This window comes from Oncorhynchus mykiss, chromosome 10, assembly GCF_057628025.1.
Source record: "Oncorhynchus mykiss isolate SJ-2025 chromosome 10, ASM5762802v1, whole genome shotgun sequence".
Taxonomy (NCBI): Eukaryota; Metazoa; Chordata; class Actinopteri; order Salmoniformes; family Salmonidae; genus Oncorhynchus; species Oncorhynchus mykiss.
This window is the reverse complement of record NC_143031.1, coordinates 48378087-48404415: the sequence shown is the minus strand read 5'-3', so window position 1 is coordinate 48404415 and position 26329 is coordinate 48378087. Positions and strand designations below refer to the sequence as shown.

The 26329-nt window shown below is 42.9% G+C and overlaps 1 protein-coding gene, 1 long non-coding RNA gene and 1 other non-coding gene across 3 annotated transcripts; 1 reads left to right on the top strand and 2 right to left on the bottom strand.

Annotated features, from left to right (window-relative positions):
• Nucleotides 1–258: 258 nt before the first annotated feature.
• LOC149980041 (uncharacterized) lies at nt 259–15879 on the bottom strand. The gene is made up of 3 exons (XR_016483769.1): nt 15242–15879; nt 15033–15116; nt 259–1977 (listed from the first exon to the last, which is right to left on the bottom strand). It is a non-coding gene; the product is annotated as an uncharacterized LOC149980041 (long non-coding RNA).
• Nucleotides 15880–15946: 67 nt separating this feature from the next.
• On the top strand, nt 15947–18957 carry LOC110534136 (uncharacterized). Its single transcript, XM_021618823.3, has one exon. The coding sequence runs from the start codon at nt 16222–16224 to the stop codon at nt 18271–18273; it is 2052 nt and encodes a 683-aa protein (XP_021474498.3). The 5' UTR covers nt 15947–16221; the 3' UTR covers nt 18274–18957.
• Nucleotides 18958–23710: 4753 nt separating this feature from the next.
• Nucleotides 23711–23792, bottom strand: trnas-gcu (transfer RNA serine (anticodon GCU)). Its single transcript has one exon. It is a non-coding gene; the product is annotated as a tRNA-Ser (tRNA).
• Between the last annotated feature and the right edge of the window lie 2537 nt (nt 23793–26329).

Here is a 26329-nt window from a genome sequence, read left to right as displayed (position 1 = left end):
CTTTCTATAAAATAATTTCTCCGTCATTAATATTACCTGATTGAGCTAATCATGTAAATGTAATTAACTAGAGAGTCGGGCACCACAAAATAATATTTATAGAGCTGTTATCTTCCGAATAAACTCTTAAAGACCTAGTAATATTTTACATCAATAGACGTCAATATCAATTGTCATCTTAATTCAGGCTCATCTGAAAGTTGTAAATTATTTTATCTGCACGAACCCTGGCTAACAATTTGAATCAGCAATATAAAATTGGGTGTAATTATTTATTTACTAAATACCTAACTAATTACACATACACACAATTAATCATAACTTGATTACAAATTACGTCATAAAGGAAAATGTCCCTAGCGGGCGGAACAGATATGACAGCTTGTTACACAAAGGAAAAGGGGCTGGGTTGAGTGAAAGAGCGTGAGACTGAGGAACAAAGGGAAAAAGCTGTGCTATCATAAATACAGTGTCTTATGCATTCTAAATTACCGCCCATTTGGAAAAGGAAAATGCAATAAATATTTACTCTGAGCTGCACTTCAGTAGGTTGGTGGTAGATGGAAGGCCGTGTTCCAAACCGAGTCCTTTGTCCTTTGAAGAATGTTTCTGGTGGTCAATTGGATATGTTGTAGTAACGTCGTTGTGTGGTAGACGGGATACTCTGTCTGTTCCTTCCTAACCTGCGTTTGCAGCTGCGTTTGCTAACTCAACGGCTAGGAGATATCACTTCTGTAGTGAATAAGAGTTCAAAGTTCATACCATTCGCAACCAAAGCTCACGCTTATGTTGGCTTCATTCTGTAGTTATTATCTGAACCATTCTGACATAGGACCGTCGTCCTCGGAACAGGAAGTTATGTTGTTGTCAAGGCTTTATATAGGAAGGGAGAAATGGGGTGTGTTTCATAGTTTACAACCTCTGTCTCTTCACGTGGGCGGGCCACTGAGTGAGCGGAAATATCTTATGAAAACCCACATCTCACATTTTAGAAGCTAAAATCACATTTTATCCCATCACAAATCATTTCATATTCAAACATTTAAATTGAACAACAATTCCATGTGAATTAGATAACTCTGATGTGTAGACTTTCCACTGTAGAGTTTATGTCATCTTATCATTGATGAGAATGTCTCAGATGACAACCGAACTGACATCATATTCATTAAGTACCACCGCATATTTTCAATTGTTCGGATTACCAGAATATAGTTAATTTCCCCCCGCATTCTGATGTTCCCAGAATCTCTGTTAACCAAGGATTTTTTAAATGTAACCTCAGTAGGGTAGAGAGAGGATAAAGGGGGAAGAGGTATTTATGACTGTCATAAATCTATCCCCCAGGCCAACGTCATGACACAGTGATGCTCTCGATGTTGCAGCTGTAGAACCTTTTGAGGATCTGAGGACCAATGCCAAATCTTTTTAGTTTCCTGAGGGGGAATAGACTTTGTCGTGCCCTCTTCACGACTGTCTTGGTGTGTTTGGACGATTCTAGTTTGTTGGTGATGTGGATACCAAGGAACTTGAAGCTCTCCACCTGCTCCACTACAGCCCCATCGATGAGAATGGGGCGTGCTCGGTCCTCCTTTTCCTGTAGTCCACAATCATCTCCTTAGTCTTGGTTACGTTGAGGGATAAGTTGTTATTCTGGCACCACACGGCCAGGTCTCTGACCTCCTCCCTACAAGCTGTCTCGTCATTATCAGTGATCTGGCCTACCACTGTTGTGTCATCTGCAAACTTAATAATGGTGTTGGAATCGTGCCTGGCCATGCAGTCGAGGATGAACAGGGAGTACAGGAAGGGACTGAGCACGTACCCCTGGGGGCTCCAGTGTTGAGGATCAGCGTGGCAAATGTGTTGCTACCTACCCTCACCACCTGGGGGTGGCCCGTCAGGAAGTCCAGGATCCAGTTGCAGAGGGAGGTGTTTAGTCAGTGTGGACTACTGCGCTCCAGTCCCGTCTTGGTCCTGGAGGGCAACAGTGTATATTAATCAAAGCAATGCTGGGTAGAATATCAGCCACCAGATGTATTTTTTGTTGTTGAAAAGACAGTAAAATGTGATAACAACCAAGCTGTGCAAGAGCAGACATTTCCTGAATGTGTTTAAATATGTCCTGTGTCTTGTGCTATTGGAAATCCTGCTCTCCCAGTACAATGCACAAAGGCTGCTGTTCACTGACCCTGTGTCATGTACATTTCTCTCTAAATGGACTGGAATGTTATACTCAGTGGTTATTTTCCTTCTTCCTGAGTGTAAGGCATGTGTTTAGCAGCTGACAGTTTCTGCCCAAGGTGTCTTGTCATCTGAGTGGGTTCACATAAAAACCACACTTATCAATTGACGTGGGTTCAAATGACAGAAATATGTTTTTGAGTGTCTCTAAATGGACTCAGAAGTATTGGTTTAAGATGGTTTCAGCCCGAAAACGAGTATTTCCATTCTCTCTGTTTTCTCAGTATTGAGAGAACCTGGCTCAGAGAGGCCGCTCAGGAAGACTCAAGATCCAGGAAACTTTAATTCCAGCGTCCTCGTGAGGCACCGTGGCAACAGCACAAGGTCAAAGACGCCGCATCACAGAGAAGTAACTGGAGACTGCCTGGAGTGTATTAACATACGGCAACCGTCAAGCTCCGCTAATAGCCAGTTCACAGGCCAAGGGCCCCCAGAGACATCCCAGTGATCCACAGGCGGAGGGTTCAGGACCACAAGCAGAGATCAGTGGGGTGTGTATGTGAGCATGTACATGCTTCTCTGTGCATGAGGTCTTGTTAAAAAAAAAAGAACAATAATGGCCGATATAAATAAATGTCCCCTCCCCTATTATATGAATAAGAGAGAGAGAGAGAGGTTAAGAGGCATACAGATGTTAAACAAATCAAGACAGAACTGTCAATAAAATCAAGAGAGCTCTGTCAACCCCTGTCAAACAATAAAACAATTATCTGGGATATTTAAAAATCTAGAATGTTGAATCACTTGGTAAGAATTATGCAAAGCTAGCAGAACGTATTCTTTAGACAGAACAGTTTCGTAATGCTCAAGGACCATCGAATATTATTCCAGAACCAACCATTTACATTTTAGTCATTTAGCAGATGCTCTTGTCCAGAGCGACTTGTCCCCCCCCCCCCCCCCCCCCCCCCATGGGAATCAAACCCACATCTACCAACTGAGCCACACAGGAAGCTCAATAATATGTTACTAGGGAGGAAAAAATGAAGCATTTCGACAGGAGAACAGTGTAGAGCGTGAACTTGGTCCTTTTGTATATCTTGGGGTAACCAGTATCAAGGGCACCCTCCACCCGATCCTTTAGAGGGAAAGTCTGTGGACTTTTTTTCCCCCACAGGCAACCATCAATAGTCTGAGGCTTATCAATAGTCTGAGGCTTATCAATAGTCTGAGGATTTGATTTCCGTAAAGCTTTAATGTGCCATTTCACCTCCTATTGTTAATGCATTTACCATGATCCATTCACATATACATTTTATAGTCCTTCACGTAGTCCTTTTTGGCCTTTTCTTTCCAGCCCTCAGAAAGGCACAGAAGGACACACTGATGATCGTGAAATATGGAAAAGCTGAGGCTCTCTCATCTGGTAAATGAATGATCTATGAGTCATTTTGTACCCAGAATATTCTCTTACTGCCGTGATTCCTTTCGATATGACTTAAGAGAGGAGGAATGATCGCCGTTTGAAAAGGACAGCAACAGAATATGTTACTGCTTTTGCTCACAGTTGTAATGATTTGCACATGTAAATCTGTCTGTCTGGACTCACTGTAAAATCACCGAAGTGATACATCTCCAAACTCTAAACGTTAATCGGGGCATCTTACTGTAGCGTTGTGAAATAAAATATGCGCAACTGTGAGTACAGAACGTACAGAACTATAAAGATTAGATGAGCATTTCAGCAAGAGCCCCGTCGCAAATGTGTTGACAAAATCCCGTGTGGAGAAGAGGTGGCGATAATCATCAGAACGTTTCAATGAACTCTTCACGGGTGTAAGTCTGAACGACAGAACAAACCAGTCCCTGGGAGAGTACTGCTCAAAGTAGGGCAATCTTTATCAATCTTAGCCACCCACTGATACACAAACACAGATCAAGTATTTACATAATTTCCCACCAAAGATAAGTCTTAATAGCTAGCCTAAAAAAATGTTGATGAAGGAAACAGATATATCATTAATGTGTTGGAAAGAGATTTCAGTGTTGGTCCAGGAATCGGAGTATTTTCCTCTGTTAAAAAAAGCACTGCAACTATCTGGGACGTATTAAGCACTGTAACGGGAGGAGGTTCTCCATTTCCACCTCTTTGCGCAATAATTGAGACTGAACAGAGTTAAGACTGGAGGAAAACAACTGCCATTCTGGTATCTGTCATCTCAGCACTCAAAACTCTTACACTATAATACGGTCATCCTCTATATGCAGATATAGCCCGGAGCCTCCACTCATCTCTCCTAGCAGGAACCCAGGGAGGCTTCACCCCGCTGTAGCTGAACTACGTGTATTTGTACTCTCACACTAGGCTGTATCTGTAGCCTTAGATAGCTGTGTGGACCATATAGATCCTATCATTTACATGTAATTCTATGGTGTAGACATTTCCTATAGTGATACATAGGTCCTATTAGGGAGCTCATTATAGCTCTATTATGTTGACACGCCACCCTGATGGGACGTCTATGCACCCCCGTCATTAACAGCAGGAACCCGGGGTAATAAACAGGGAATTCCACAATGGACACATTAACTCCATGAAACTACTGTTCACGGTCAAGGTTTCAATGTTGAATGAGTGTTTTGAATTTTGAATGTGAATGTGGATTTTTTGTTTGTGAAAGAGTGATTCCCTGGAAACATTTTCTTATTAATTGCAAACTGTTTGAGACAGGGTGTGGATAAGATGTGGATATAATTATTCAATTTTTCCTTTACTCCATACCAAAATCAATGGGAATTTGTTCCCTTCCATTAGTTGACCATATGGCTTTAGTTAATTGTTTCAGTATGTCTAATGGGAGTCTCCAGCGGCAGGGTTGGGGAGTTACTGATTACATGTAAAGTTGCATGTAATCTGATTACAAAACAAATGTAATCAGTTAAGTTACCAGCTAAAATATTGGAATCCCATTACAGATACTTTTGAAAAACTAGATGATTACTTCTTGGATTATTTTTTTTATTCAGATAGGATGAAAATATACATTGACACATTTGTTTTCTCAATGACATTCATTTCAATTCAAACCTGCTGATTAGAAGGTCCTGCGTATATTTTATTTTCAACCAGCAATTATCAGGAGGTAACACTGGTCAACTTTTTCCACACTTTTACAGTTCATCTGCTGTTGTACATTATGATATGAACACAACAAAAACATAATTTTTTGACTGGGCCTTTATGGACTTTTGACTTAACGTCTTATCCCTGTGCATATCAGCCTTTTATTTAGATTATGATTGAATTTCAAGTAAAATTCACAATATTTTCCTTCTTCTTTGTATATATCTCCAATCATGTGTTTTAAAAATGGCGCCGGGGGAGAAGGCAGATGTTTTACGTGTCCCCAACCGATTGTGTTTTTGTTAGTTTATTTGCGTTTTTTGTAACTTTATTTATTTATTTATTTTTTATTTTTATTTTTTTAGAATTTTACCCCTTTTTCTCCCCAATTTCGTGGTATCCAATTGTTCTAGTAGCTACTATCTTGTCTCATCGCTACAACTCCCGACTTATTTTGTACATATTGTTGCCACTATCGTCTCTTATGACCGAAAATAACTTCTGGACATCAGGACTGGGATTACTCATCACGGACTGGCAGAATATTTATTTTCCTTTAACGAGTCTGACGAGCCCGACGCAAACTATATACTGCTTTCTCGGGAATAGGCCCAGATCCCCGAAGAGGCGGCAGAGAAAAAGGGGCCAAAGGGCGGGCTGCCTTCTGAGAATTTGTAGGCGATCGAATAAACCCCCACTTCCTTCCATTCTGCTAGCAAACGTGCAATCTTTGGAGAAAAAAAATAGATTAAACGCGCAAGATTAAACTACCAACGGGACATTCAAAACTGTAATATCTTATGCTTCACGGAGTCGTGGCTGAACGACGACACTATCAACATACAGTTGGCTGGCTAAATGCTGTACTGGCAAGGATAGAACAGCGGCGCCTGGCAATAATTTTTTTTAAATAACAGCTGGTGCACGATATAGAGTATCTCATGATATGCTGTAGAACACTGTCAAGGCCGTCAAAAGAAGTAGACCAAAGAGCAGCATTGTGAGCGTACATTTGACTTTATTTTAAAAGGTCGCCAACAAAACAACAAACGAAAGAAACAACCGTGACGCTTACAGGGCTAAGTGCCACAAACAAAGTTAACTACCCACACTGAAAGAAGGGAAAAAGGGCTACCTAAGTATGATTCCCAATCAGAGAAAACGATAGACAGCTGTCCCTGATTGAGAACCTTACCCGGCCAAAACATAGAAATAAAGAAACCTAGAAAACAAAAAATAGAATGCCCACCCTGATCCCACATCACACCCTGACCTAACCAAATAGAGAGATAAAACATCTCTCAAAGGTCAGGGTGTGACCCCCCCCCCCCCCCCCAAAGGTGCGGACTCCGGATGGAAAACCTGAACCTATAGGGGAGGGCCCGGGTGGGCATCTATCCGCGGTGGCGGCTCTGGTGCGGAATGTAGACCCCGCTCCACCTCTGGCTCACCCCGCTTTGGGCGCCTCTGGTGTGGGGACCCTCTCTGCGGGCCCCGCAGAGATCCGGGATTCCTCTGATGGCATTGAGGAGTACCTCACATCAGTCATTGGCTTCATCAATAAGTGCATCGATGATGTCATCCCCACAGTGACCGTACGTACATACCCCAATCAGAAGCCATGGATTCGCACTGAGCTAAAGACTAGAGCTGCAGCTTTCGAGGAGCGGGACTCTAAACCAGAAGCTTATAAGAAATCCCGCCATGCCCTCCGACGAACCATCAAACAGGCAAAGCGTCAATACAGGACTAATATTGAATCACACTACACCGGCTCTGATGCTTGTCAGATGTGGCAGGGCATGCAAACCATTACAGACTACAAAGGGAAGCACAACCGAGAGCTGCCCAGTGACACAAGCCTACCAGATGAGCTAAACTACTTCTATGCTCGCTTTGAGGCAAAGGGCACTGAAACATGCATGAGAGCACCAGCTGTTCCGGATGACTGTGTGATCACTCCGATGTGAGTAAGACCTTTAGACAGATCTACATTCACAAGGCCGCAGGGATTACCAGGACGTGTGCTGCAAGCATGCGCTGACCAAATGGCAAGTGTCTTCACTGATATTTTCAACCTCTCCCTGTCCGAGTCTGTAATACCAACATGTTTAAGCAGACCACCATAGTGCCTGTGCCCAAGAACACTAAGTTAACTTGCCTAAATGACAACCAACCGGTAGCACTCACATCTGTAGCCATGAAGTGCTTTGAAAGGCTCGTCATGGCTCACATAAACAGCATTATCCCAGAAATCCTAGGCTCACTTCAATTTGCATACCGCCCCAACAGATCCATAGATGATGCAATCTCTATTGCACTCCACACTGCCCTTTCCCACCTGGACAAAACTTTAATTAATATTGTTTTGCATTTTTTAATGTGCAAATAAATAATGTGAGAATACTATTCATTGACTACAGCTCAGCATTCAACACCATAGTGCCCTCAAAGCTCATCAATAAGCTAAGGACCCTGGGACTAAACACCTCCCTCTGCAACTGGATCCTGGACTTCCTGACGGGCCACCCCCAGGTGGTAAGGGTAGGTAACAACACATCTGCCACGCTGATCCTCAACACAAGGGCACCTCAAGGGTGCGTGCTCAGCCCACTCCTGTACTCCCAATTCCCTCAGGACTGCACATCCAGGCATGACTCCAACACCATCATTAAGTTTGCCGATGACACAACAGTGGTAGGTCTGATCACCAACAACAATGAGACAGCCTGTAAGGAGGAGGTTAGAGACATGGCCGTGTGGTGCCAGGACAACAACCTCTCCCTCAACGTGATCAAGACAAAGGAGAGGATTGTGGTCTAGTTCCTTGGTGTCCACATCACCAACAAACTAACATGGTCCAAGCACACCAAGACAGTCATGAAGAGGGCACGAGAAAACCTATTCCCCTTCAGGAGACTGAAAAGATTTGGCATGGGTCCTCAGATCCTCAAAAGGTTCTACAGCTGCACCATCGAAAGCATCCTAACTGCTTGGCCTCCGACCGCAAGGCACTACAGAAAGGGTAGTACGAACGCCCAAGTCTAGGTCCAAGAAACTTCTAAACATCTTCTACCCCCAAGCCATAAGACTCCTGAACAGCTAATCAAATGGCTACCCAGATTATTTGCATTGCCCCTCCCCCCCTTTACGCCGCTGCTACTCTCTGTTGTTATCATCTATGCATAGTCACTTTAATAATTCTACCTACATGTACATATTACCTCAACTAAGATGTGTGAATTTGGGCATCAACTTCATCCTTAGTCAGAAAAGTCTAGGGTTAAGAGACACGTCAATTAGCATATAGAAATAGGAAATAATTAATAATCGATGATAAAAAAACAAATGTCTTCTTTGCGGCAGGGTAGCCTAGTGGTTAGAGCGTTGGACTAGCAGCCGAAAGGTTGCAAGTTCAAATCCCCGAGCTGACAAGGTACAAATCTGTCATTCTGCCCCTGAACAGGCAGTTAACCCACTGTTCTTAGGCCGTCATTGAAAATAAGAATTTGTTCTTAATTGACTTGCCTAGTTAAATAAAGGTAAAAAATATATTAAAAAAATACCAAAACTAGAAAGATCAATTGAGAATACAGAGACCCAGAGTATGTCTGCTGAACAACTGAAAACAGAGTACCTGCGCTATTTTAATATCTCCAGGGTTCCTTCATACAGTAGGACTAGCTAAACAAAGGCAAGACAACCAGCCATCAATAACTTTAAAAGGCCTTAGCACTGCACTGCACACCAGACGGTCTGAGGTATGTGTAAATTGGCTACCAGGTCCATGGAGACGGAGGCAGCACATGGTTTACACATTAAGGAGCAATAACTTGCACTATGCGTGCGTCAGTGGTGAGAAGGAGAAGGTCACACCTGGGACCTATTCAATTGGATGATGTCTCAACATATTTGCTGTACATAGAAGAGGACTATACACATACTGTATATGTGTCTTAAAACGCAATGGCTATACTGCTCTACCAAGCAAAAAGGCAGTAACTGCTCATAGCGTGGAACTGATAAAAATGCCTTTTTATTTACCTTTGGTTTCAAATCAAAGTCAAATCAAATCTTATTAGTCACGTGCACAGAATACAACAGGTGTAGACCTTACAGTGAAATGCTTACTTACTTACGAGCCCCTAACCAATAATGCCGAACCAAAAATACAGATAAGAGTAAGGAGATAAAAAGTAACAAGCAATTAAAGAGCAGTAGTGAAATAATACAGAGTCAATGTGCGGGGGCACTGGTTATTTGAGGTAGTATGTACATGTAGGTAGAGTTTACCACAGTTTCACCGTAACTTTATGCAGTGATATTAACTCAGTAACTCAATGACATTTACTCATTTTCAACCAAATTAGCAGTTACTGCCTTTTTGCTTGGTAGGGCAGTAATAGTGTAATCGGCCATAAAGTTGAGAGGAAGCCCAATGCTATTTCATCAGAAGGGGACCCTAGTGATTCTAGTATATTTTGTATAGAATGTATTCTCTTCAATGTTGAGTGGATAACCCTGTCTGTTCTATCTATTGCAATTCTAAAATGCAGCTCCAGAAGTCCTTGCAGAAAAAGGCAACGGCTGGGTTCTGGCTGGATATGGAAGCAGGAGGAGCTAACAGATCTGAGACTCTCATGCAGACTAATTGAAAAGCCAGGAGAAGCGAGAGAAAGAGAAGGAGAAAGAGCAAGCCCTGCCACATACAATCTCTCTTTCCTCTGTCTGAGAGCTGCACCAGAGAGGTCCGCATGGGTCTCTGGGCTCTGTCTGAGAGCTGGTCAGATGTATTACGTCCTTGTGTCCTCCCGTCTGCTTTTAGTGCAACGGCAAGGTCAGGAGGAGAGATGTGGGGCTGAACCCCCCTGCATGTTTGGTCAGTGTCCCAGAGGGTTAGAGTTAGATAGTCTAGTCTAGTGTGCACTTGGGCAGATGTCCGCTCTCAGTGGTTTCATTGTTTTACCATTCCTATTGGTTGCCTAGTTGATTCATAGATTGATCCAAGATGAGTTTGGGGGGAAAAAAACAGGTCTGGTGACTATACCTTCTCTCCACACTGTAGCCTATATACCATTCCAACATGGGGGGGGGGGGGGGGGGTGTTACAAAGTGAGATGTACTGCATTTTTTCATTATTAACTACAGTGGCTCAGGGGCGTTGGCACGTCCACCCAATCAGATTGAGAAATGCCCTTTTCTTGTCTGTTCTAAATGGGACATTATTTGTCTTTTTACCTCAACATGCAGACACCATCAGATATACTTGATGGCAAGAAGTGCACTGGGTTAGTCAGATTTGATGAAATATAGGAGAACATATTAACTGGAAGGATGTTCACTCTCACGGGACAGATTGCCAAAAATAACTAACTGAAAGCCACACCCCCAATAAGCCACGAATATGACTGAGATTTATGTCACTGTGCTTCTATGGCTATATGCACTATGCCACTGCCTATTGCATATGTTAATTTAGAGTGCCGATTCAGGCTTAGAAATGTATGCTTTCCTATGCATGCCTTTTCTACCCACTTCTCAGTATTTGGTATTGAGACTTATCTTATTCAGTCACGTAAAGTGCTCTGCAAGTGTGGCTATCTTGCGCGCTCTGAATACATTTCATTCAATCGCCGAAACCCCTCTGGCCAACATATTTTCTCGTGGAGTTTTGATTCAATAGGGTTTCCAGTACATTTATCTTAAGCCATCCCTTTAAATACGGTGTACCTTTTAGTTCGAATTTTGTCGACAGACTCGCTAGACCATATCGGGAGAACGGGTTCAGAATATTAGGGATCATTTAAAGATAGACATCGAAATATATGCATATTCGTCTCCGTTTCAGCACCAATTGATTGATTTAAAAATAGTCTGATCTTGTAGATTATTTAGGTTTAGGAAAGTATTTTTGAACCATTAAAAAAAAACAGGTTTGGAGAACCTTTACCCCCTGAAAGAAAGAAAACGGTGGTATGATTCATTCTGAAAATGTATCCATTCAGTTCTTCAACCCATTGTAGTTGGAAAATTAGTGTATATATCATTCATATAGGGAGAATAGTATACAATAGTTGGTTATACCCTTGTCTATTGCCTGCACTAACCATGGGACTGTATGATGACACGGTCAAGTATTGCGCCGTGTGTCGAGTTCAAACTGTTCCGGCTTGGTTTGCATTGGGTTACATTGGGTCCATAACAATTGAAATAGCCTACAGTAGTACAACGCTGTGCACTACTCCCTTCACAGAACGGTGGAAACTGTCTCTAACCAGAATAGAAAGAGGAGTGGGTGGCAACTGAGCAAGAGGACAAGTGCATTAGTGTCTAGTTTGAGAAACAGACGCCTCACAAGTCATCAACTGGCAGCTTCATTAAATAGGACCCGCAAAACACCAGTCTCAACGTCAACAGTGAAGAGGTGACTCCGGGATGCTGGCCTTCTTGGCAGAGTTCCTCTGTCCAGTGTCTGTGTTTTTTTAAGCATCTTAATCTTTTATTTTTATTGGCCAGTCTGAGATATGTATTTTTATTTGGCGAGCTTCCCGGAGTCGCCTCTTCACTGTTGACGTTGAGACTGGTGTTTAGCTCTTTTCCAGTTGTAAATTACAGTGCATGGAGAATGTTATTATTTCTATAGAAAAAAATGATCTGTAAATGCATTTTCCCATTTGGAACTGGTAGGTTCACTAGATGTTATTCATGGTTTCCTCGTGGGTAAAGGTAGTGGAACTATTAGGGAATTAAATCAAGATTAGAATACGGTCTGCGTTGACACATCTCCGCCTCACCTTCACATATTCAATCTCCATCCCGAATGAATAGCAGGTGAATAGCATGCTATCCTCATGCTTAAGATCAGAATCTACATAGAGAGAAACGTGCATAAAAATGTAATTACGGGGCCTCCCGAGTGGCACAGAAGGCTAAGGCACTGAATCGCAGTGCAAGAGGTGTCACTACACACCCGGGTTTAATCCCGAGCTGTATCACAACTGGCCGTGATCGGGAGTCCCATAGGGCAGCGCACAATTGGCCCAGCATTGTCCGGGTTAGGGGAGGGTTTGGCCAGGGGGGGCTTTACTTGGCTCACTGCGCTCTAGTGACTCATTGTGGCGGGCCCAGGGCCTGCAGGCTGACTTCGGTCGTCAGTTGAATGGTGTTTCCTCCGACACATTGGTGCAGCTGGTTTCTGGGTTAACCAGGCGGGTGTTAAGAAGCGCGGTTTGGTGGTTCATGTTTTGGAGGACGCATTGCTCGACCTTCGCCTCCCGAGCACTTTGGGGAGTTGCAGCAATGAGACAAGATTGAAATTGGGGAGAAAAAAAGGGGTGAAATACAAAACAATACATTGAATTACGTTCCATTTAAGAGCGCTTAACTCGGGTCGGAATCCACCCTTTAACAAGAAAGATAATCTAGTGCCTTTATCAGAGTCAACACACCTATATTTTTGCTTTAAAAATTTAAAATCTCCTCTCAGCCTGGTGAATATTAGGAGATTATCGACGCCGGAGATGAGAAGCAGGTACGGGAGTTGAACATTTAATGTAGGTGAGACATGGAACAGGACAAGAACAGCGTCAGAACCAGGTAACAAATGACATACGAACATTAATGCAGCAGCGGTGAACAGAGCTGGGGAACCGACAAATATAGAGGAGGTAATAAACAGGTGATAGAGTCCAGGTGAGTCCAATAAATCGCTGATGCGTGTGACGAGGGAAGGCAGGTGCGTGTAATGATGTTGGAAGGAGTGCGTAATACAGGGCAGCCTGGCGCCCTCGAACGCCAGGGGGGAAGAGCGGGAGCAGGCGTGACAGTACCCCCCCCCCACTCTAGGGGCACCACCCGGCATCCCACCTGGGCGAGCCTGACGGGCCGGCAGAGGCACAAACGCTGGACAAGCCGGCTGGGCGTAAAATCCCAGCGAACCGGCAGAGGTGTGGGAGCCTGGCGACCCATCTGAGGCGTGAAAGCCTGTCGATCCTGCTGCGGCATGGGAGACCGATGACCCGGCTGAGGCGTAGCAGCCTGACGAGCCAGCTGGGCATAAAAACCTGACGATCCGGCTGAGACCTGACGCGGGATGGCCGCCTGCCAAGTCAATCGGGGCAAGGAAACCTCTCGAGCCAGCTAGGGCGTGGGAGCCTGACGAGCTGGCTTAGGCACCCCTGGTTCCATCGGCGGCGGGCCCCGGATCCGATGTCACCACCAACCGGAAAGCAAGCACTCACCCGAAGCTTCGTTTGCTGGCTGTTGCATTCTGTAAGGACCGACGCCGGAGATGAGAAGCAGGTACGTAATGCAGGGCGGGAGCAGGCGTGACAGAGATGAGCGATAAAATTGTAAATGCTCCTCTTTGCTCCATGGAAAATGTGTAGAATTGCAGGAAATTAGCTTTAAAACAGCTACATTTGATCTTTTCCCCATGACAAAATGTGTAAAATTGCAGGAAGTTAGCTGCTTTTTTTTTGGCCCACCCAAATTGTTGCTGGTACTGAATCACTGGTATTATATAACAGATGTTGCTGAAGTTGTGAAATTGTGTAGCATAACTTCAATGTGAACTGCACTCCAAGTTTCAAACTATACAAAGATAAATGATTCAGTGTTGCCAAATCAGTGAAATAAACCATTCTATTAGACAAGTTAGTAGAAGTTATTTATTTAGTTATGATTAAGTTTGAATAAATGAGTTGTGTTTTTTTGGTCATGTGTTCATCAACACCAGGTAGGGGAAGCTCAAACTGCCGAATGGATATATGCATGGTTTTGACAAAAAAAATAATCAAGAGGTGAAATTGTAAAAAAACACATTTTAAAAAAGGAGAAGGAAAAAGAGAGATTAAAGGGATTCCATGCTCGATAAGATCTGCAGAGTTGGCCTGCAGGAAGTGATCTCATACAGTTCCAGTTCTCTATTTGTTTGCATTGAAACTCCAGCCAGTGGAGCAGGCCAATCTGATACACATCTGAAACTTCTTGATCAGATTCTCTTACATAATATACAGACATGCATAGAGGAGCAGACCTAAGTGTTGTTTCCCTACCACTGTGTCAAAAGACAAGGGCAAGGGCTAACCTGACCATCACATTGGTCATTCCAAAAATGAAGATGAATTGATGACAAAAAATAATCTGTGGAGTACCTGAAGGTAATGTACATGAAATAACCTAGAAAACAAATTCATCCAGATATCAACAGCAGGAAGACTCATTCCTCTATATTTGTAGCACTCTAAAGCCCTCAGCATGGTACTGTATCTAGCCTACTAGCATTATGGAAAACACGATCAGGTAGCCATCTGGAAGGATATTATCCTGAACCAAAATTGTTTGACTTGGAAAAGACCAGTAAGATATTGGACTGTTTGAAATATACTGTATTTTGCCCCTGGGATGGTCAAAAAAAAGCAAGACTGTCACGCCCTGACCTTAGAGAGTCTTTTTATGTCTCTATTTGGTTTGGTCAGGGTGTGATTTGGGTGGGCATTCTATGTTCTGATTTTCTATGTTTTTGTAGGTCTTTATTTTTGGCCGGGTATGGTTCTGAATCAGGGACAGCTGTCTATTGTTGTCTCTGATTGGGAATCATACTTAGGCAGCCTTTTCCCTTTGGTCATTGTGGGAAGTTATCTTTGTTAGCTTCACGGTCGTTTTTGTTATTTCTTGTTTTGTTGGCGACATTTGAACTATTAGAAGGAAAATACACGCTCACCACGCTGCACTTGGGTCCACTTCTTCCCATGACGGTCGTGACAAAGCCAGGCTACCTGCCGTGACAGTGATGCAGTAGTGGGCCCTAAAGTATCAGAAACAAAAGGTATACTTAATTTACCCACTATAATAGAATAGATTCAGAGAACAATAACAGCCATTGCTTGAACTGTGACTGTTGGATGACCTGTACAATGGTAGAGTTCCTACTTGTATTGGGAAAGCTGCAATTAACTTCCTTGCTCTTTTTCATCTTGACCCTAAAAAGCCCTGCACACGAAAAAAGTACTTGTCTGCATACTCTTCCATTTCCCTCCGATTTTGTAAACCTGCGTAGTCGCACATCTTGGTCCAATCATCTAACACTCTACCGATGTCATAATGAATTTTGTCCCCCCTGTCTTTTCACATTTTCAGGCGCCGTGTGCCGAGGATGAACTGTGTGCCGAGGATGTACTGTATTCATATATAATGAATAAATCCAGCCACGTATAAACTCTCTAAACGTCACAGACAACAGACCTTTAAAAAAAAGACCAGATGTTTACAAGAAGCTGGACATGGAATTCAGTACCCGTGATGGAGTGTCCCACGGTTGAATATACATCAGAAACAGAATGGAGGGAAAAAAAATTCTAAACGACTAGACTATAGAAGTAATCAGTCCCTGGGGCAAAAACAAGGATTTATCTGAGTCGCCACTCTTCATCTGTCTGAAAAACTGGGATAGTGAAACAGTTTCCATTATTGTGGATGGAGCTGAAGTGGTTGATGTGGTTGGTAGCAGGGTTGCGAGAAATTCCATTAAAGTTATGAAAACCATATGGCACAAGGGAAAACCACCGTCCAGCACAGCAGCCCCCCTCCTCCACACACTCAGTCATTACCCGCCCCCTCTTCCAAAAACATACAATCCTTTTTCCTTTACGTACCCTCCTTCTTTCTTTCTTCCCTCCCTCCCCCCTCTTTTCTTTCTCCTGCAGATCAGTTAGAATGCTGCTAACAACGCAGAGGTAGACAAGCAGGGAGCTCAGGAGAAGGCCTCGGACTAAATAACTCTGACTAATAACAGAAGTGTTTTGTTCGGGAGAAGTGGTCGAACATTGAAACAAGGCTGAAATAAACTTTTTTTTTTTTTTTTTTTACTTGGAGAGAGGTCTAGGGAGGTGGGAAAAAAGACAGTGGTACAGATGGGGAAGATGATCTGTGCCTTGCGCTCCTTTGCTCTTCTGTGGGCCTGCTGGCTTCCCTGGACTCTGGGACAAGAGCTGCAGGAGCAAGATGCTCTCTGCGCTGCAGGTGGCTGTTACACCGTCTATTTCCAACGCAAGACTTTTCGAGAGTCAGCAAGGTTCTGCAGGGAGAAAGGTGGTTCCCTGGCAACCCTAAAGAGTTCTGAGGAGGTGGCTGTGGTCCATGAGCTCCTGTCGTCTGTGGAGCAACGGGGACCACGGGCCAGGGTCAGACTGTGGATGGGGCTCCATCGTCAGCCCAGGCAGTGCTCTGCCACACGCCCACTCAGGGGATTCCAATGGATCACAGGTGAACAGGACACGCAGTACACCAACTGGCTGAGGGCGGACTCACCTAGTACCTGTGCCGCGCCCCGCTGTGTTGTCATGAGTGTCAACACTGCTGCTGACACCCGGGAGCAGCACGACAACTTCAAGTGGCTGGATGGCTCCTGTTCGCTGACTGTGGATGGATTCATGTGTCACTACACCTACCGGGGGATGTGCCCTTCTCTGAAGAGTGAGGGAGGCGGACCTGCTCTGTATACCACCCCTTTCAGCCTGCTCAGCACCATCCTCACTCACATTCCCTTTGGCACAGTGGCCACCCTTCCCTGCCCAGATAATGAAGACAGCTTAGGAGACCAGTCTGTTCTTTGCATGCTGAGGGAAGACGGGAGTGTGGGCTGGTCAAAGGATTCCCCCCTCTGCTCTGATGGCCTCCAGGACTGGTGTGAAGAAGAAAATGGTGGCTGTGAACATTTCTGTCAGAATGCTGAAACACAGTATTACTGTGAGTGTTCTGACGGCTTCACACTGGCAGAGGATGGCCAGACCTGCCAGCCGAACCATTCCTGTAGCAATGCCAACTGTGAGTTTGATTGTGAGGAGACCGCTAAGGGATTCCGCTGCAAATGTCCAAATGGATACCTGCTGGCACCTGATGGACGCAACTGCCTGGATGTGGATGAGTGTCTCCGGGCCCCCTGCCTTCATATATGCGCCAATGCTCCTGGGACATTCGAGTGCCACTGTAACCAGGGCTACGAGCCCGATGAAGATGGCGAGTGTGTGGATGTTGACGAATGCAACGATTCCAGTCGCTGTGAACACCGATGTGAGAACGCACCCGGTTCCTTTGCCTGCCACTGCCGCCAAGGCTACACTGAGCTGCCCGACGATCCAGGCTTCTGCCAGGACGTGGATGAGTGCCAGACCTCCGCCAGCTGCCACCAGAAGTGTCTCAACTATTTGGGTGGGTTTGAGTGCTATTGTGAGGCAGGGTATGAGCTGCAGTCAGACCAGACCTGCATGGCTATTCCAGAAGGCCATGAACAGTATTTATCAACAACCACCTCGTCCTACCAAACCTGGGTTACAGACCCCACACGTTTGGAGTGGCTGACAGAGCAGACAGTCCTTGAGAGGCTTCCGACTGACCTGGGCTGGTTTACAGAGGCCCCGCAGGAGGAGACAACATCTACACCGGTTCCTCGCAGGCCGTCGGGTGGCCATAACTCAAACTGGGGTGTTCTCGCACGGAGAAAGCCCGCTCGGAACACTGTCACACCCTCGCCCAGCTCCTCCTCGCAAGAAAATGATGACACTCAAAGCCAAGCAGGTGATCCCTCAGTGGTGTCCAGGGTTAGTGACAGACACCGGCCAGCAGTCCAGAATGACAAGGGAGCTGGGAGAGTGGTAGAAACCCCAGACATAGACTCTGACGCTAAGGCCACCACCACCCCGCTCAGAGTCCCACCTCCAGCCCAAACAGTGTTTGCATCAGGGGCCCAGTGGCCTGAGAGTAAAGGCAAACGGAAGCATGACAAGAGCTGGCTACTAGTAGCACTCCTGGTGCCCCTGTGTGTTTTCATTGTGGTGATGCTGGCTCTGGGCATTGTGTACTGCACTAGCTGTGCTGTAGAACAAAACAAGAGCATCACTGACTGTTACCGCCGGATCAGCACCTCCAAGTCAGAGGGGGAAAACAAGGCAAAATCTCGTGCTTGACCATTAGAGGTGACACTGTCTTTTTAGTGAATAGTTCTGAAAGAGGGGGGTGAATAGGGAACAGGGTTGAATAAAAGGACACCGACAGGATCCAGACCAACCATCTGATGGCCTCTGCCACCACCACTTGTGAAACTGGACCCCTGCAATACTCCCGTGGAACATCCCAGCGTCTCTGAAGTCCATGTAGGAAGAATGCTTATTTTTGGTGCTCCAAAAATCACGACCACGTTTAAATGAAGCTGTGTTTTTTTTGTTGTTTTTTTTTGACGTTGTAAAGATCTGATAAATGGTCATGAGGACAGGGGGATATGACGTCGTCGAGAGGAAGTGGATCCTATTTCACTGCTAGTGCTTTTTTTTGCCCACCGTCAGAAAATGTCTTAAGTAATTGTTAATTCAACAGGTGATAAAGTTAACGACATTATGTGGTGTAGACCTCGTCGTTGAGGCTGCTCATAATAAACAGAATAAACTTCAGAGTACTAACTTAAGAAACCCAGATGAGAAACAATCCCATCACATGAATTGTGTGGAGGTGAAAAGAAACGCTCCAATTATATAATATTTGGATATGTTGCCGTTTGTGATGTTTACCCACGTGTGTTAGTCAGGCCTAATCAAATTGTATCCTTCTAGATGCACTGAATATGCATTGGATTTGAATAAAGTCAATAAACCATTGCTGTTTTGTTTGATTGATGTACCTCATACCGTGAAATTATTAGGAATATTGTGTAATTTAGACTATCCCAACAGCCTAGTCGTGGTTAGAGTGATGGACTACCAACAGAGAGGTTTCAAATTCAAATCCCTGAGCTGACAAGGTATAGATAGATCTGTCGGTCTTCCCCTGAACAGGCAGTTAACCCACTGTTCCTAGGCCGTCATTGAAAATAAGAATTTCTTCTTAACTGACTTGTCTAGTTAAATAAAGGTAAAAAAAAAAAAACAGCAAGAGAAATTCGTATTTTTATCTGCCTCTTTTTGCCTTTAATTGGGAAACAGCGCCCCCAAGCGGTAGGGCCTAGGCCTATATTTGTAAAAGATCGTAGTAGATGTACAACTGTATCCCTTTCATTAACCAAACATGTGAAGTTCGCTTCTCCTTAAGTTAAGACTCTATCTATTAGGTCAGAACACATCATAATCATCAGGACTTTTACTCAGCCTATAGTAAGTGATCATGCTATAATTGCTTATATCCATCTACTTATTTTTCCTAATTTTGGTAACACTTCCTATGAATACCCTCTTTATAATGCAGTTGAGTAGAGTATAGTTCAGTACAGTACAGCAAAATAGAGTATAGTTCAGTACAGTACAATATATGTTACTGTATACTGTCCTCTACTCCAGTGTGCTCTACTGTACTAAACTCTACTGTACAGTACAGTACGGTACTTTATTGTACTGACCTATACTCTTCTCTAATTGTCTTTACTGTGTACTACACTCTACTGTACTATACTGTAATGTGCTGTCCAAACCAAATGTTTGAAGCAGGCGTTTATGATTGGTTCAGAATTGGACGGACTATATTTCAAATACTTTTCAACGTCCATGGATATCCGGTGTTGGTCAGTGCTCAGCGGGTGAGAGGGCAGTTACATTGAATGGACACACGACAGAAAGAGAAAGAACACACTGAACATAACAGTAGGCCAGTGGAGGGAGGACAGTAGCAGGTGACCCAACTGTGGTTTGTGACATCTATGATTTCCCATTGTAGCCAATTCAATTGCAGTCATTCTGTTACAGATTTTTTGGGTCATTCTGTTACCAATTTCGTAACAGAATGACTCATTTGAATCAATATGTAATAAACCAAATTGTTAGCAGCAAAAACACTATAGCTAATTGATAGGCCTACCTTCACTTGTTACTTCTGTGAACTTGCATTATCCTCCCTCCTCATGAGGGAGAGAAATTAGAAAATATCCTAAAGATATGTGGGTTTTTGGTAACAGAATGACAAGACACTCGTCAATGTTTCTTAAACTTACAGAAGGCAAATCATTTCTGCTAAACTAAACAGTGCTGTGTTGGAGACCAGCTCAAGCGAGACAGATTCAAGACCAAGACTGGGAGGGGGAGAATGTGTCCGAAACAAGGCGAGACCAGAAAAATGTGAGTCCAATTCAAGATCATGATAGTAATTCTGTCAAATCGCCACCATAAGAGTTCAAAATGTCCATTATTTCTGTGTTCATATTTCAGAAGAATATATATTCTTTAGACACAAATGATCACTAACCCAAAAACAGTGGGGAAGAATGAGGGCCTTCTACACCTTCAGAGAAGGGCTATAAAATAATAAATATTATGCTATCCTTTTCAATGATGTTCTGATTTAATCTCTTCAGTTTTTTTAAAAGGAAAGTGTTAACACTGAAGAGAAAAAAAAGTTCCAATCAGGATCCGGGTGTCACGGGCGTCGTAAGAAGTGGACCAGGGTGCAGCGTGGTGAGCGTACATATTCCTTTTTATTAGAACGCCGCCAACAAAAACAATACCAAACCACCGTGAAGCTTAACAGGTCTATGATGCCTCTAACAAAGTTAACTACCCACACTGAAAGGAGGGAAAAAGGGCTACCTAAGTATGATTCCCAATCAGAGACAACGATAGACAGCTGTCCCTGATTGAGAACCATACCCGGCCAAAACATAGAAATAAAGAAACATAGAAAACAAAACATAGAATGCCCACCCCACATAACACCCTGACCTAACCAAATAGAGAAATAAAACGGCTCTCTAAGGTCAGGGCGTGACACCGGGAAGATAAATCTAGCTAGCTAAGTCAGCTATTGGCTAGGCCTTCAGAAGCTAAATAGAAGGCATCTTGCCCTGTATTAGAGCAACATTTTGGAGTGACAGTGGAATCAACCAATCACATTTTGACATGTAATGGTTGGGACCGTTTTTTACAAAAAACTAATGAAAACTTTTGCCTTCTTTAAGGTCAACGGGGCACTGCACAATAGTGAGCAGTAGTTTTCCCCGGTCTAGCTATCTATCTTTTGTTGTAGGCTAGCTTGCAGCGGCTGCAGCAGGTGTTGTCGAAGAGGATGTTGTTGCTAATTTGTTAGCTTCTCCCTTTTCAAGAATAACTTTCAACAACAAGTTAACCTTTTACTACATTGGGCTGAATCAGGGTCACACAGAGTGATTATTGGTACTCTTAAACAAATCAACTTTGAAGCAAAAGTATACACCTCACACACATGGTTATGGGCTTAAAAAAAAGAAGACACCTGTACCATGTCAGATATAGAGTTGAAATGTATTCAATTTTGAGGTTGCATCCCAAAAATTCCACTTTATACAGACGTCACAGAAGACTGAAATATAAAATATAACAAAACTGTCCAAACGAGTATAACATTGTTGATGCCCGTAGCATTGAATGCAAGGGAAGCCAGCGAGCATTTGGTCTCCCTTGATAAAAAAATATATATAATTATAACCAATCATCGTTGAGCTAAACTGAGTGAGTGGTCCTGGCGCACCAAAAAAAAAGTGTCAAGGGAAGCCCGTTTGGATTCGCCTATCAAATTGCATTGGGAACATAATGTCATTGACAGAAACAACTTGAATTGTTGCATCTCGTTGTGTTGTTGTACTCTGGTGGCTAGCTAGCTAGCTAAAATTGGCCCTTTCCTAAATTAGCCATGGAGGATGGAGATAAGGATTTGGACTTGTGGTTTTACTTAATTCTCCATACTGGCCAGTGATTATAACAGTGATTCTGATCCAACCATTAATTGGTTGATAATTCATACATTGCTGTGCTCTTGGCCTGAGAAGATGGAAGTTCAATGTGTAGCTAGATCATCTAGTAGATGTAGAAGGCTATTTGTTAACTAGCTAAAGTGGCCCACGAAAGGAAGTTAGGCTAGCGAGCAAGCATTTTATACAGGTATCCTAGGACAACAAACAATAAAAGCATATAGTGTATGACATAGTGATAGACACTTTTGGCAACATGAAAGGGAGGAGGATGGCATTGGCATTTCTCTACAAGTAGGGTGAGTCAACATGTTTTTCTACTTGCAAGCATGCACACCCACACACACAGAAATCAGAACCATGGACAGCCACATCATATTAAGTTTATGTTGATTGGACTATATTATTTAATGGTATATTTTTGTTGTCACTGTACTACACTAAGCATAGGTGATTTGATGACGTTGAAATGTTGAAGATGAAACGATGCTGGAGGCAGCTCCTGTTTTCTTTGTGACTTGCGGCAACTCGCTGTGGTTCTAAGTTAATAGTTGTTTAGTGGTCCAAAAAGGAGGGAAACATTAACTTGCTTGACCATGCTGTGGGTCATGTAGGTCATGTAACTGTCTGTTACATGCCATATCCTTTGTGGACTTCACCGGACAGAGGTTGTTCTCTAGTTTTGTGATGAAACAAACGTGTGGTTCAATTTATTCTTATTGTATTCTTATTGTCTCGGCCTTTAATCATATGAACTAACAGGATTATAGAGCAAACAACGCAATTATCCCAACACAGGTTGTAATATGACTTTTTTTTTACTGGCTTCCCCAGTGATTTTACCCACGGATCGCTACTTTACATAAGTGTTGGTATTACCGTTCATGTCATTTCAGCATCATGAACTTGTCACACGCTGAAGGCCTTGGTCCAAAAGGTTCGCCACTGCGCAAACATGTCTATAATCGATATAAAGACTGTTCAGGTAGGAATGTTTTAGGAAGGAGTGTATATATTTGCACTGGCGAAGCAGTGTTATGCACTTACTGAATGGAAGCTGATAATTATGAGTTTTTTAGTACGCTGTTCTCGGCTGGTCTCCAGATGTAATTACGAGTCCTCGCTGTCCGAAACCGAGTTACGACCGACACTGAGACAAGACCAAGAGATTCAAAATGTGGTATTGAGACCGGACTCGTACTACAACACTAAATAAATATACATGTTGTTATTAGTTGACAGGGGTCTTTACTTCAACATTATTGTGTTTTGATATATTTCTAATATCTTTTAAGACTTTTTCTGGTAGATGTTTTCTAAGACCCCTTTCCCATCTGACAAGAAATGAAAGCCTTTGCTTATTCCAAACTTTTAGGATGGAAAATGGTTGGACATTTTATATATTTGGTTCAGATTTGGACCGACAAAATCCCCCCAAAACATATGGAATTTTAGCTTTCATTTCACAATAAATATGATGTGCTCCTATCAACTTCAAGTTAGTACTTATGGGGCTTTTTACATGGAAATGCAGCATGCCCAGTACTAGCCTAAACCAGGCTGTATAAAGCTATTCGCCTGTCTTGCTTTTGTAATTCATATTATAAATAAATGCTGTTATAATTCACATGTAAAGTACTTTGTGCACACAGTCGTAGATACGAAACAACACCTACAAAAGTAATTGTTGGAAAAACATATATCGACGAGGATGGGATTCGAACCCACGCGTGCAGAGCACAATGGATTAGCAGTCCATCGCCTTAACCACTCGGCCACCTCGTCAGTTAAAGTCATTGCGGAAAATATCAGTTTATATACATTTAAATGCTTCACTGTTAAACTTTTAGACGTCTTTGCACCGGTTTACTAGCTACCGTAGTAAAGCCAATGTAGCTATTGATTTATACAAAATTCTAAGGTGGGAAAAGCAGCCTCATCGCAGTCAGTTGCCACTGTGCAGTGTGCAAGATAGGCGTCAGCGGAACATTTGACGGAAATGCTAGCTAGCTGTCAGCAGTCTTTGCACAACAGAGCTATGGCAGTTTTTTTAACTCACATTTATTGATTGAATGGTCACTGTATAGTAAGCTAAAAAGTTTAAATCTTTATCATTGTAATAACGTGCAGTATTTAATAAGCTGTACATCAAAGTGTGTTAGTTAAGTTGAGTCCATTACATTTGTTGTAAAATTCACAATAGGACTTGTTTTGGAGAGATATATGGACCTTACAGAAATATTGGCTCCATTTCTTCTTAGAAACCCGATGTTGAATTGGATTGAATTCTATGTCTGCCAGAAAATTGCGTTTGTTTGAATCAGGAAAGTGTCCTCTCACGACCTCTACAAGACAGAATGTTGTCTATGAGATACCCTGTAAGAGCCTTATGCATAATAAATCCAATCAGTGTCATAAGTAAAACAGATTTGGTCATGTGGCAAGTATATTTTTGCAAATGGGATGAGTATCGAATGCCAGCGGAGGTTATACACCATATATACAGAAGTATGTGGACACCCCTTAAAATTAGTGGATTCAGCTATTTCAGCCACACCCGTTTCTGACAGGTGTATACAATTGAACATACCGCCATGCAATCTCCATAGACAAACATTTGGCAGTAGAATGGCCTTACTGAAGAGCTAAGTAACTTTCAACGTGGCACCTTTCCAACAAGTCAGTCCGTCAAATGTCTGCTGCCCTAATCAACTGTAAGTGCTATTATTGTTTTTGGTATCATTTATTGCAATGGTCAAAAACTGTACAGCACAAGCAGACTGAACATTTTTTGAGGGTTTTCATGATTTCACACTCACAGCCGAGGTCTTGCAAGGAATCGTGTCGATAACTGTTCTTCCTTCACAGGGTCTTGTTTTGGATTGGAGAGTGACTGAAGGAGTGGGATGGGTTTTGTTTGTTGATGTGTCCAGTGACGTGTCCTTAAGTAACAATACTTTAAAGTACTACTTAAGTCGTTTTCGGGGATATCTGTACTTTACTTTACTTTACTATTTATATTTTTGACACTCTAGACCCAAACTGCTACAGACCTATATATATCCTACGCTGCCTTTCTAACCGACCATTTCGAAACCCACCGTACCTTCTCCGCTATGCAATCTGGTTTCAGATCTGGTCATGGCCACGCTCAAGGTCCTAAACGATGTCATCATAACCGCCATCGATAAGAGACATTACTGTGCAGCCGTTTATTCCATGTGTATCTCTGTGTTGTTGTTTGTGTCGAACTGCTTTGCTTTATATCGGCCAGGTTGCAGGTGTAAATGAGAACGTGTTCTCAACTAGCCTACCTGGTTAAATAAAGGTGAAATAAAAATAAATACTATTACTTAACTACATTCCTAAAGAAAATGATGAAAATGAAAATTACTCCATACATTTTCCCTGACACCCAAAAGTACTCGTTACATTTTTAATTCTTAGCAGGACAGGAAAATGGTCTAATTCACACACCTATCGAGAGAACATCCCTGATCATCCCTACTGCCTCTGATCTGGCGGAGTCACTAAACACATGCTTCGTTTGTAAATTATGTCTGAGGGTTGAAGAGTGCCCCTGGCTATCGGTAAATTTAAAAAACAAGAAAATTGTGCCGTTTAGTTTGCTTAATATAAGTAATTAGAAAGTATTTATAATTTTCCTTTCGATGCTTAAGTATATTTTATCAATTACATTTACTTTTGATACTTAAGTATATTTAAAACCAAATACTCAAGTAGGATTTTACTGGGTGACTTTAACTTTAGTCATTTTATATTAAGATCTTTAGTTCTACTTAAGTATGATTAATGGGTACTTTTTTCCACAACAGGATGTGTCTATTTTTGTATTTTGTATGATGTTTTTCCTCGCTCAAAACCCCGTCCAGTATGTGGCGGTAATGCAGTATTTACATTGGATGCCGACTGCTTTTAAACCCCACCGAAGAAGGATAGTGAGCTCGCAATTTGACGTTCAGACTCGTCCACAAATAGATCAAGTTTATAGCCATTAGGCTACCTAGTGATGTGAAACCGAGGCTTTCTGAAGCCTTTGGGGCTTTCACCAAATTGTGCCAAAAAACGGTTCATTACGCAGAGTTTTAAACACAATGGACATTAGTGACATCTGCTGGTCAGCAATGAAAAGCAGCGGTTGATGTTCATATATAATTGTTTTCAACAATATATCTCAAATCTATAGCATTCTATCGGTTACCGTACAGGTTCGCACCTTCCATTGTGCTCCCCTTTTTTGTTGTTGCTGTGAATCCCTTCTTTTTTTGTTCTCAGAAATGGTGAATGTATGGCATTTATGT